At 42.5% G+C, this 13,545-nt stretch overlaps 1 protein-coding gene across 22 annotated transcripts in view; it reads left to right on the top strand.

Annotated features, from left to right (window-relative positions):
* MAPT (microtubule associated protein tau) overlaps positions 1-13,308 on the top strand; it is an 85,369-nt gene extending 72,061 nt beyond the window's left edge. For 16 of the 22 annotated variants that reach the window (XM_083471671.1, XM_083471654.1, XM_083471658.1 and 13 more), the window contains 3 exons: positions 1,510-1,591; positions 3,582-3,694; positions 8,554-13,308. In XM_083471671.1, the coding sequence (XP_083327797.1) occupies positions 1,510-1,591; positions 3,582-3,694; positions 8,554-8,769 (411 nt within the window). In that variant the 3' untranslated portion in view covers positions 8,770-13,308. The other 6 variants (XM_083471655.1, XM_083471659.1, XM_083471662.1 and 3 more) reach the window with 2 other exon arrangements.
* The last annotated feature ends 237 nt before the right edge of the window (positions 13,309-13,545 follow it).

A 13,545-nucleotide genomic window follows, 5' to 3' on the forward strand; every position in this document is an offset into this window, starting at 1 on the left:
CAAGAAACCCTGAATACCATTTGCCTCTAGTCAGATTGTATTCCTTCCCACAATGTCATTAATGCTTGTAACCCAATAACCACTAATTCAATTTCATCTGTACCTTTTGTGCATGTTGTACACTTGCTAGCTTGTGTATGCCATTCAAAGGTTCAGAAATGCTTTGTTTAAATACCTTAGTATTCCTCTCCCTGTACTGCATAGATCACTACTTAAGCGAAATGGTTCAATGTGTCACAATTGTGCTGTGATTGTAATTATTTTTTAATAGAACATTCAAAGCAAGGAATATTACACATCCAAATTCTGTGATGGTATTCATCATATCCAAATGAAGCTCTGAAAATTCAGTGCATATTTTTGAGGGCTGGGTAGACATAAGCGAATTTGATGAAATTTCATCAGAAGTTTCCCTCTTGCTGTGAATGCATGCTTTAAGAAAATATTTCTGGAAAAAATGAATCTTTTCCACAGTACGGTTTCAGTCTCCATGTTGTTTCAGATACCTTTGTTCTGTTGCAACATTTTGAAAAGATCCTTTTAGAAAAAAATCAACCCTTTCAATGCACATTGACTATTTCTGTTGTTTCAGTTTTTGTGGACATAAACCTTAAGTTTTACATCAGAAAAAGGTATTTAATTCTGTTTCTGGTTTTTTATATTTTCTCTGTAGCATATCTTATTTGATTATACCTCTGTCTGCTCACCCCTTTCTCCCTGTCTCACTTAAGCATCTTCCGTTCCCATTGCTTTCCCGCCTCCTTCCTCTGGAGGTGTGATAAAGAGTTTGTGCATGCTGTGGAAATGCAATAAGGATAATGTTGACTATAGCCACATGTGGTTATCTTGCTGGACATTTTAAATCTTTTTAGATAAAAATGCTTGCAAGTATAAAAGAAATGTCTTTTTCATTACCTTTTGAACAACTGATTATATTTTTAAATTCTTAAAATATTTGAACAGAAAGGTTAAATATAAATATATAGAACAGATTTATTATGAATAACTACAGCAGTTGGAATCTCATCTAACTTAAAATGAAAATGAAAATGAATTCCTAAAGTTGAGACTCTGGAATATAGGTATGCTTAAAATAACAACTATGTTAGAAACAAGGGAAGAGAGAGGTATATTTTTTCTAAAGCTTTTGGAAACTCAGGTTACAAAAATATGTCATCCAATCTACTTTTCCTGTTATATGATGATCCTTGTTACTTTTCTTTGAATTTCATAAAATCAATCAAAGAAAAAGTATGCATGCCTTTGGCGGGAGATTTTGCTACAACGCGTGCTTTGACTTCACAGTTTCTGGTGGAAAACTCTCCTTCTGCCTGTGCTTGAATGATTAAACTTTTAGACAGCTTTTCAAACTGCATTTCTTCTCCAGTTGGGTTCCAGTGTGTCGTCTGTCTCACTTTTTCTGCATATCTTGGGGAGACATTCTTTTTCAAGTTGAAATAAATTCCAGCCCCAAACACTCTGTGCACTTCTTTAATTTTGTCCTCACAGGTACAAATTGTTTACAAGCCAGTGGATCTCAGCCACATAACGTCTAAATGTGGTTCCTTGGACAACATTCATCATAAACCAGGTGATGGTGACTATATATGTTTTTTGAAAAACAACAGTTTCTTACTGGACTTCTAAAGGGGGTGGGACCCAATAGCTTTTTTATTCTGCTTTTTTGCAGACATTGACAAAGGAAAGGGGAAAGGAGGGAAAGAAGGACAATGATAGGTAGAAGAAGAAGTAATTACAACTGCAAAATGAAAAAAGATAGTCTGCATCCCATGTAATGGTTGCCTCTACAGTGGTACCTTTAGTTACGTTCACCTCCAGTTACATATCCTTCGGGATACGTGCGCAGCAAACCCAGTATTTTTCTGGGTTTCGTCGTGCACATGCACAGAAGTGGCTCTGGAACAGATCCCGTGTGCAACCGGAGGTACCACTGTACTAAGTTCTGTCTGAGAGAGAGAAATGTTTGCAAAATATTGGAATTGATCACCTACATGATTTTTGTCAACTATTGGTTCACAGGGTTATTCTAGAAAAGCCTAGATGCATGACCAAGATAACATAGTTGCATAACTTTTTAGGTTATTATAAACTTAATATATTAATGATTAATGGGTTAGTACTTAATAATAGGGATGTGGGTGGCGCTGTGGGTTAAACCACAGAGCTTAGGACTTGCCGATCAGAAAGTCGGCGGTTCGAATCCCCGCGATGGGGTGAGCTCCTGTTGCTCGGTCCCTGCTCCTGCCAACCTAGCAGTTTGAAAGCAGGCCAGTGCAAGTAGATAAATAGGTACCGCTCTGGCGGGAAGGTAAATGGCGTTTCTGTGCGCTGCTCTGGTTCGCCAGAAGCGGCTTAGTCATGCTGGCCACATGACCCGGAATCTGTAGGCTGGCTCCATTGGCCAATAAAGCAAGATGAGCGCTGCAACCCCAGAGTCGGTCACGACTGGACCTAATGCTCAGGGGTCCCTTTACCTTTACCTTACTTAATAATTTCATGTGCATGCCTCCAAAAGCCCTCCTACAGAGGCAAACATGCTTTATCAGATCTTTGATCTCTGGAAGCCCTTCCTAGGCATGGTTCATGGACTTGAGTCCTCTGCCTGTATACATTCTGCTGTAAATTTGCTTTGGGGGGGGGAAACGTTGAAGAAATCTGGATGCCACAGCAGATGCATACAGGCCTATTGGGGGCAACCATCTAACACACACGTTAGTACATACATTTGTGCTCTCTGAGCTATTTTGTCCAACCGGCTGGTACAGAAGCCAGTTGGCAGCAGGCACAGTCTACCTGCAAATGTAATTGATGAGGCCTTTTGTTGATTCCTTTGGTCCTATGGATGGAGGCCATGAAAGAGAAAGGGAGGGAGGGAGGGAGGGAAAAGGGGACTCTTTTTAAAGAGTGGGTCTCATCAGACTGTTGATGGTATTTATCACCTTGGTATATTAGGTACATATAAGCTTGCTAGCATCTAATTTGAAGTACACCCTATAGTGGCATGTTCAACTGTTGCCATTTACTTTCTATATAACTGAGTTGCATAGTCAAGTGAGCAAGCCACATACTGGTGACAGGTGGCAAACAAAACTCCTACCTGACAATATTTCTTCTCTATAGCAGTAGCTTACACACTGAGCATCCACCAAGTTGATCCAAGATAATTTTTTCTCAAGCTCATCCAACCCAACATCCTTTTCTTTTCTTTTAGCTCTTGCCTGCTAGTATTTCATTATTTTTTTCACTATTTTGCAATTCATTCTGCTGGCATTATTCTGAACCAACTGCTTCCACTTCTAATGCTGAAAGGGAGCATGGACATGTAGTAAAACTTGATCAGTTTTATGAGATCAAAGTATATTTGCAAATTGTGTGGAACTTGCCTTCTGCTGTGTGAACTTACTGGGTTTTGTTTTTTGCTTTCTAGGCTGTAGAATTTATTATTTACTTGCGCTAAACTCTGAGGATAACAGGCCAAATCCATGAGATTATTTTCTCCAAATATTGTACACACACTTTTTTATATATATTTGTTAACCCTGCCTTTATTTGTACTCTAGGTGGTGGGCAGGTGGAGGTGAAATCTGAGAAACTGGACTTCAAAGATAAGGTGCAATCAAAAATTGGGTCATTAGACAACATCACCCATATGCCTGGAGGAGGAAATAAAAAGGTAAGCATTCTTCCTCTTGCTGTTTTCTGTGCATGAGGGGAAAATCTCATCAAGGTAATAACAGGTAGTAGCATCTTTCTCAGGCCCTGCTCCCCATCAGTCTCTGACGTTGCTGCTTTGACCCTTGTTTTTTAAGTCCCCTGTTTTCCCCATGCATTTTCTGTATGCTTCTCTAATGCCTACTAAATACCTATTACGTTTGCCAGACTAACAGCAAAGGGGTAATTGCTTAGCACCATTCTCCACTTTGTTCCAAAAAAGGGAGCTGCCTCAGAGACTAAACTATGTGTTACATGCAAAATCACTTATTGGAGCTGTGGTGCTGATCTTCCCCTCTCCAAGCTGAGGTGATTGAGAGCAGAAAAATAGTGTGGGAAGGAGTGTTCAACCCTTTTCCCCACACTGAACACGCCCCTCCCCCCGGAGGTTTAAAGCATGTTTGTACATAACATGTGGTTAGTTCCTTAGCAGCTGCCCACAATGATGGCTAAAGTGGGGTAGGACTTGCCCTTCAGAAGAATTCTGTCCTTCCATACTCTCCAAGAGGCACCTGGGGGTGCGTACAGACATACCTAAAAACAAAGCTTGTGGGCCCTGAAAGCATTGCCATCATGTTATTGCCAGACAAACCTGTTGCTGAGTTTGGAGAAAAGAGAGTTGAAGCAAAAACTGACTCACTGCAGTGTCTTGTGCCGAGCCCTGCTGAATCTAGTCCTGCATTGCATTCCCATAGTGGCCGACCAGGTGCCCGTGGGAAGCTGCAAGCAGGCCCTGAATACAACCATTCTCCCAACTTGTGATTCCTGGCTAAACTAAATGAGAAAGGGAAGTTGGGTGTTCCCGCTTGTTAATTGGTAGGTTGGTGGGCAGACTTACTGGTGTGGCGGTCAGGCAAGCACAGTGGGGTGGGGGGTGGGGAGGTGATGCGTGCATGGGGCAGCAGCATGTTACATCAGAGACCTCCTTCCCTTTTCTCACTCCTAGTTCCTTTTGTCATGCTTTGGTGTTTCTAGCTTTTCCTCAGGTGAGCATGCCTGTTGCTAGACTGTTTCTTTAATGAGTGCGTTTAATGAGCCTGCCTGTTGGTAGACTGTTTCTTTAATGAGTGCATTTGCTATCTGCCAAGATCTTGGAAGGAAATTCCTCTCCAACTAGGGATATAAGTTAGGTTGGCCTTGCCTTTGGAGATACAGGAGAAGTTAGTCTTTCTAGCCAGCGATCCTACTGATTAAACAGAGGGAGCTTCACGGTAAGTTCAGTTTCCCCTTTAATCACACAGCTATATATCATTGGTGCTTTACATAATTTTTCAAAAAAAGCAGAAAGTCTAAAGCATGGGGAAGGGGCAGCAAGGAATGCGGTGTTTACAATGGAGGTAAGTATGCCTGTTGATTTGCAGCATAAAGGAGGGGGAAACCAGGCTCACATCACTGGAGAAATTAACATGCCGGCTGCCATTTTTAGGTACGTCTGTATGCGCCCAGAGGGAGGCAAAGGTTTCAAATGGAGCAAGGAGGAGGAGGGGTCTTTGCTTGCTTGGCTATGTTTGCTACTACAGTCAAGACTGATGTCTGATGCTGTGGTCTAGATATCATTTTCATAAGGTACACTTGAGGCCTTTTTAAAATTTCACAAAACCCCTGCTTTGCTCTAAGAAGGCCTTTCTCAACTTTTTTTGTTTAAAAAGAAAGGACCCATTGCCATTACCTGCTCACATATTGCTGATATCCAGGTTGCTGAGATATTTAATGTGGCAGAGCAGCCTATTCTGTTGGTCCCTCCATAGGTTGCAAATACTGCCAACTGGAGTGGTCCTCCCAGAAAAACTGATAAAATGATGAATCAGCACAGTAATTCTGTTAAGGCGGACCTTCCCCATTGAGGTCATATAATAGACTTAGAAGTTAATTGCACAATTAGCTGTTTTCCTTGGACCAGGCTTGCCTGCTTACTGTGCATCTGGGAATATCAAGTCCCTAAATCATTCCACTTCAGAATAGGATTGCCAGCTTTTCAGCTGGCCTATATATGTGTGCCTTTAATAGTGGCTTAATGTACAAACATTAACAGGTGGTGATATTCATTTCCATGCTATGAAAAGGTTTGCCCGCTGCTTTCTGTGTATCAAGCTGCTGTTAAAAGCACAAGAGCAGTCTAGACTGGGTTATTTTTCCTCATAAATTGGCAACCCAGTTCAGGCAGCTTATGCACAAAAGGCCCTGGAGCTATCAGCAGGGATGCATCATAGGTTTTGAAACCCCATTTGGAGAGTGATTCACGTATACCAGTTAATTCTGTTTGTTTGTTTGTGTTTGCCTCATCTGTTGTGCCTGTCTTGGGGAGGGAGGCTCTACTCACATGCATTTCAGCCCCTTCCTCTCAGACGCATCTCATTTTAGTAGCCTTAGAAACCTTTCTAGCTCTCATTGGCTCCTTCCAGTGAATGTGCTGGCTTCTGATGGAGGAACTTCTCCGCTTCCTTATCCTTCTCTCAGTGTCATTCACACATCTGAGCATCCACCTCTTTTCACTCCCCCTCTCCCCCTCTCCCTTCTTTTTCTGCATTTCCTGGACCACAGTTGGGCTTTTGTAGCGTATCAGAGAAGGAAACCCTTGCAGGCACTGTGAGCATAAGTATGACTTTTGACCCACTTGGATGGACCTCTGCTCCAGGCACAGGAAGAGGAGTCCATGAATGGCAAGCAGCGTGATGAACATAGTTAAAGAGGGCAGAGAATTCATGAGAGTGAGAAGGTTTAATGTCAGGAATAGCACTGTTCTCTCCCCCACTGATTTCCCTCCCCAAGAGACAAGTTTAAACTTTGGAATAGTTCCATTATTATATTAGCTATCTGCTCAGGCTTGGTGACCATTCTGTAGTTGTGCCCTGAGACAGCCAGGGCATCTATAAGGAATCCTTTCCTGTGATAACGAATTCTGCTAATGAAGTGTGAGCATCTGTTTTTCTTGTGAACAGTAAAAAATATGGAAAACACTACAGAGGTCCTCTGCTTTAGTAGCATCCCTGCACCAGCCATCACCAAGCTATATAACTTCATCTCACAATAAGTTGTTGCTTTAAGCAAAAAACCCTGCTGTCGCCACCTGATAAGAAAGAGGAGGGGATGTAGACTCTAGATACCCACGCCTCTAAAGACTTCTGCTTCTACAACTGTGGAATGGGGGTCTGCATAAGACCCCAGCTACCCCTGATCATTTGCTGGTGTTCCTGGGATTGCTTAGGGGTCTGGGAAGACTCCTGGCTATCTCTAATGTAGTGGCCCAAAGGCTGTAAATGGAGCTCTTTTTCCTCCGCAGAGCCCTTAGCACTTAAGCAGGGAGTTGAGTAGGAGGGCCCAGGTGCAAGCTCCATCCACCTCCTCAGCACTTCTGGCTAATGAGAGAGGAGATCCAGAGGATAAAGGTTGTGGCAAAGTTAAGGCCTTCTGAGAAGATCTATTTTTTTTATTTAAGAAGGCACCTATGGCGACAGCAGTAGCATACAAAGGCAAGAATTAACCCTGCTTTTATGTGAAGGCAGAGTTAAGATTGGAAATTGGACAAAGCTTTCTTCCCCACTAGAATTAATTTTTGGTAAAAATCATTTGACCCTGCTTTCCAGAAGAGGAGTTAACCCATGCCTGTATGTTCCACTCCTCTGTCGACTGACAATGGCAAAATTCACCAGCCATCTGTTGAGTGGTATGAGACATATCGGAGTGCACACCATCTTTATTCGCTAGCTCTTGCATTCTCCATCTCTGGCTCCTGTACCTTCTTCTGCACACTGCAGTTATATTCCTGATGCTCTGTCCTCCTCCAATTCTATATGTCCCTCCCTCCCCATTGAAGATTTTTGGTTTCATGTCATCTTATTTGACGATGCTATTTTGCATCCCACTGACCTTCTCCACCCACATGCAGAGAGAGAAGGGCAAGGAAGACACGAACGGTGCTCAAAACTGCCCCAATAAGACTGGGCCTCCTTCCCCCATCACGGAGCCCTCCATCCCTGAGGAGAGCCCACTCCCCGACTTGCACCCATGTGATGCCAGTAAGTAGTTACCTGTTCTCATGAGCTTTGTGAGAGCTAGATGGGAATCAGATACCCAGAGCTTGGAGGGTGTGGGGTGGGAAGGCATCATACTAGTTTTCTCTGATTTTGTTAGATTGAAAACCTGATGTTCTGTACTAACCCTAGCAGCTTAATGTGAAAAAAACCCCTGTACTTAAAATATTTTGGACTATCAGACCTCTATCACCATCTCACCTTTCTGCAATCTATTGGCTGCTGGGATCTTTCATCTGGCATGGTTTCAAGATAAGGGATGCCCAGTTTGATAGGAGACTCGACTTCTTTGCCTGAAAACATTCATAAATGTATTTGGATAGGTCACCTTTTCATAACATGGTAGTACAATTCTGGGAGAAGCTGCTTTTGAAAGAAGTTGACATTTTTGTATGTTCCATTTCATAGGCTCATAGCACACAGTTTGCATACAACTTCTGTGTCTAGGTTGTATGAAGCAATGTAGGATTCCTAGATCAAGGAAACATGGATATCATTATTTTTTTTAATTAAAAAAAATGTCAGCCAAGCAAATGAGTGGGACTGCCCTTATAACAACACACTAAAAACTGAGAGCCTGGATTGTCCTAATTCTGAGCATACACCAGTGTTTTGCCAAAGCGGCGGCGATGGGGAGAAGAGGAGCTGCAGCTGAACGAACCACTTTGGCATACCAGTCAAACGCTAGTGAAGGTATAGCTGAAGTGGGTGGTGGGAAAACAGCATCAACCCCCTCCACTTTTCCCTGTCCTGCTCTCTTGTCCTGACCTGTCAACGTCTCTCATTCCAGATTGAGAGCCACAAGCTGACCTTTCGTGAGAACGCCAAAGCCAAGACTGACCATGGAGCTGAAATTGTCTACAAATCACCCACTGTATCTGGAGATGCCTCCCCACGGCGCCTTAGCAACGTCTCCTCTACTGGAAGCATCAACATGGTGGACTCCCCACAGCTGGCCACATTGGCCGATGAAGTGTCTGCTTCCCTGGCCAAGCAGGGCTTGTGATTGTGTTAAAGTGGGTGGAGAGAATAAGAAGAGAAGAATCCACTCTGGCCTTTCTTCCTCTGTTCCGTTTTACATCTTCATTCCCCACCATTCCTTAATTTATTTCGTTTTTTATATTAATGGGCTAACTCTTTTAACCTGGTTCCCTGTCCCCCTTGCCATTTATTCATCTGTGGTCTCAGGATTTCAAAATTAGTAACAGTGTGAAAACAAAGATTTCTTACTATATCTCAGTCTAGAGAAAGACATCATTTCACCACTTGCTCCTAAACAAAAGGAAATGTAATTGTTAGGAAACTTTGTGCTGCTTAAGATATAAGCTTGAGAAAGAGGGTTGGTATCTGCCTCTGTCGATGAGCAGCAGCTAACCAAGTTTGTCCCCATGAACAGAGAAAAGAGCCTATATTGCTGTGGGATTGTTTAGTAACCTTCTTCAAGAACACCTGCTGCTTTGCATTTTGTTACAGGTATGTGTGATAGTGTAAGTCTAAAGCAGATATCAACTGCATACACAGGATTTGCAGTGTGAAATATCCCCTACTTCAGTCCTCAGGGAATTAGTCTTCAGAATCTCATCTCTGCAGGGGGACATGTTTCTATGCTGGGAAGGGGGCAAATGCCCAATTTGCCACAGGCATATGCCTTTTATTTTAAGTTTTCTTGAATGGGGTTTGACTAGAGCCATACCACTGCATGCAAGGGCCAATGCATTGGCCTGATACCTTTGAATTACAAGAGCAAACAGCATTGAAATCCTGCCAGCTCCCTCAACTATGGTTCAAATGATGCATACTGAGGAGCAAGGTGACGCTTGCCTCATGTGATTCTCCTTTGGGGACACTGTTTTTGCAAATGTAGGGACATTAAAAGCAAATTTTCATACTATTTGACTATTACTACCACTTTTCTCCCCTCTTCCACTTGCCTGCCTTCTTTCTCATCTTTCCAGCCTAAAAAATGCCACAAGTTCCATGCCCGTCTCTTTGCTCTTGCCGTAACATTTGCAGGTTGGCTCAAAGGACTTGGTAGGCGTTCTTGGGGGAGGGGAGCAAGGAGGTTTGTGGGTTTCAGATTTGCTCCTTGTGTTCAGTCCGATAAGCATGGCTGTTTCTCTTGGTTTTCATGACAAAATTGTGGTTGTACGTAGAAATTTGTGAGGTAGAGGTGTGGTTCTAGGGTTTTTTGTTAAATGAGATAGGTGCACTTAAGTGCAAGTGCATGGGGGAAGAAGGGTAACTTCCTGGAAGGGCGTGCATGTGGGAATAGGTGCACCTTTTAGAATCAAGAGTCTTTCATAATAGTTGCATATATCTGATGCTCTCTTCATCGCATGCATGTTTGTTCCTCAGTACGTGCATGTGTGGAAGAAGCATCACAAATCATAGACACCAAAAGGTTTCGTTATCGCCTCCAATACTTTTCCATGAAGATTGTTCACCCTTTCAGTTATGAGTAATCAAGCATTGCTCATGTAGTATGAACAAGTCCCCAAACTTGGGTGTGCATGCTCCAAGGGAAACCTACAGCACAATGCAACCAGCAGGAATCTATTTCCTATATTTTTTGAAAAGGTGCCAGAGAATTCAAGTTTTCACAGGTGGGGGGGGGGGGAAAGAGTCCAAAACTAGCACACTGTGCAGAAGTGTCTGAATAATGACTGTTTCTGAACATAACCTGTACTGGCTGAAGAAGCTATCATACTAGCAGAAAGAGCTCTTTCCCTCACCTGTCAAAGTTGGAAGACTAATTGCATTTGTAGTACAGATTCCAGGGTCGTCCTTACAAACCCTTCCCCCCCCCCCTGCTGTTTAAAAAACATTTATGGTACGAGTTGTAGCTGTGCATTTACCTAGGCTAAGTGAAACTACTTTAATTGCAGAGAGTACTTTGCCTTTCGTGAATGGCTATTCCTCCCTGCCACTGCCTTTATCATCTGATAGAATCTTTCTCTCTCCCCTGCCCTCTCAGATTTCCATCCTTCAGGTGTAAGTTCCCAAGTAACACAGGCTTTGCAAAACATAGCCTAGTTTATTGGAGTACTACCTGAAACACCGAACAGCAACAGAGCTCCGATTAGAATTATGACACAATCTATTGCATGAACGGTTGTAAATAATACAGATTTTATAAGGCAGTCCCACCACCACTTATACATTACACAGTTGGAATTGTCTGGATGTGTTTGGAAATTTCCAAGTGAGAGGATAAGATGGTTTAAGTAAAACAAAACACACAAACCCAAGAAGCAGTGGGGGGGGGATCTCAACTTGGTGATAGCATACATGGCTTTTTAACAGTAAGTTCACAAATATGGCAACAGAGGCCTGATCCTCAGAGCTAGGTCCAATAAGGAACTGTGGTGTAGGTTTACAGCATAGTATTTAAAGCTTGGCAAGGCGTATATTATCTGAGTTTGCCAAACTGATGGTGGTTGTTGGTGACTGGGTGGCAGCCTCTAACTGAACCAGGTGTCCTGTCATGGGTGCAGAAGATTCTGCAACAGAAAAGGATCATAGCATGCAGTATTAGAATCACAGAACTGTAGAGTTGGGAGGACAGTGCTCAGAGTGATTAGGAATTTCCTCTTCCTGTTCTCTCCATTTCCTCAAATAGTCTTGCTACCCAACACGTGCATCTGTCTTTGTACTGAGGTGGGGAATCTGTGGCACTGGATGTGGTGCTAGTCCACAGCTCCCATCATCCCTGATCATTGACCATGTTGTTGGGGACTGGTAGGGAGTCAAGTCTACCTTCTTCTGAAAAGCTACTGGCTCCGCACCTCCATATGATGGTGGACTCAACTTTCCATCTGCCCAAGCCAGCATAGTAAATGGTCAAGAATAATGGAAGCTATAGACCAGCAGCAGCTGGAAGGCCACAGCCCCACTGCTGCCACATAATTATTCCAAAACCCCACACCATTGTGAAACACATCTTCTGTACCCTAGCCAGAGCAGCCTTTGTACAATGCCACAGACCTAGGCATTCAAGGATATTGGAGGAATGTTTGTGGAAACTGCAGCTGCTCAAAAAAACCCCTCAAAGTGGTAGAGAATATTTGGGGGGGAAACTTGCAAAGCGGGCTTCTATTTCTAAGTGGTGGTGAGAAGAAAAATCTTTAAAAACTTTCTTTGCATGTTTTTCTGAGAAAATGTCTGATGCGGTGTTCAAATGTTAAGCCGACGCCGGTTGCTAAACTTAATACATTCCTTGTGAGATAAGACACCTTGAAGATGGGCTGTGTGCATGTGTTTTTGTCCTTGTTAGGCTGAGTCGGGACTAAGGCTTTCTGCTTTAGGAGTACCACCTTGTAAAGTCTGTTGCTGCCTTTGCTTGCTTATTGTTTTGAGCCATGGATAAAAATCAGTTCAACTAATTGTTGGGAAGTATAGATTGTCCATTGTTTCTGTAAGCAAAAGTATTTTGTGGAATGAAGTAAAAAACAAAAACAAAAGTTGAGTAAGTTGTGACTAAGATGGAGGATGGAGAGGAACCGATTGGGTTCAAGAATGTTACTTTGTTGGCTATATCACTGTACTGCAGTACCAATGTGGTAGCCAGGGTTCTTCAGACAGATCAGCATATTGGTCACCTTTCAACAATTTCCAATAACTCTATGATACTGTATTTAAAAATAAAGCCTGCAGTTGTATTACTTTAGGATGTGAGGAAGATTAATATGCCTGAAGTGAACAAATGTGAGATTTTTCCCACTGAGCGCATATACCATGTCACTGAGATTCTTTTCTGTTTGCATTAGGGGATTGAGCTAGGGCTGGAAAAACGTCATCTTTTGTCAGTTTTTGTATTGGCTTAAGCTGTAAATAAAACAATAGCCCTCTTCATTCAGTATGAAGCAACAAAAACAAACACAAAGTTATATTTGAGATCATTTGACTCCCTGATTCTCCTGAATATTAACAGCCCTTGCCTTCATCCATTTATTTCACTGCTCAAATCTTCCCCTTCCCCAAGCATAGGATCAACCATTGAAACATTCTGAGTTATTTTCCCCCACCCCAAATTTAGCCATCTCCCTAAGTCATAATATCTGTTTTCAAACATGGATTTTGATTGTCTTTATGGCTCATTTTAGGATGCATAATGGCATCAGTTTTATAGAGGGTTAGACCCATGAGGGTTCCAATCGAGGGCCATGTTGAATTGACTGGCTGGTGTCTTGTCTTGGTATATAAATATACATATCTAGGGGGTTGGAAAAGTGTTAAAATTTGACAGATGAAAATCATGGTTTTGAAAGTTAAAGAGGAAAAAAATGGGCTTTTGTCATGAACTTGAAAGTATGAAAAAGGGACAATGGAGTTTGAAAGACCCAACAAATTCCCTTTTAAGTTTCACGGGGGTGGGGAAACGGGGTGGGAGGGGGTGGGAAAGGAGTAAGATCTCCATATGATCATCCTAGCTTAGCTACCTGTCTGTGACTGTCCATATTGTACTTGTGTGTTATAACAACTGGTTTACACCGACTTGCTGTAAAAGTGAATTTGGAAATAAAGAATTCATTACTACAATATTAAACGAGCTTTGCCTTTGTTGGAGAGATATGGTGGAGATGAGGGTAGTGCAGAAGTCACACCGTTCTTGCCGCAACTAACAAACAGGTGTTTGTTAGCACTGTTCCAGTTTCATACACTTAAGCCTTTGTAAATTCTTACCACATTATTAAACTGAAAAATGTTCCTGTGAAGATGGTACTTCCAGAATTCCTGTTTTTGCTTTCATTCACTTTAAGCTGAATTATCATCTGGACAAGAC

Source organism: Podarcis liolepis (assembly GCF_965112155.1).
Source record: "Podarcis liolepis genome assembly, chromosome: 13".
In the NCBI taxonomy this organism is placed as follows: Eukaryota; Metazoa; Chordata; class Lepidosauria; order Squamata; family Lacertidae; genus Podarcis; species Podarcis liolepis.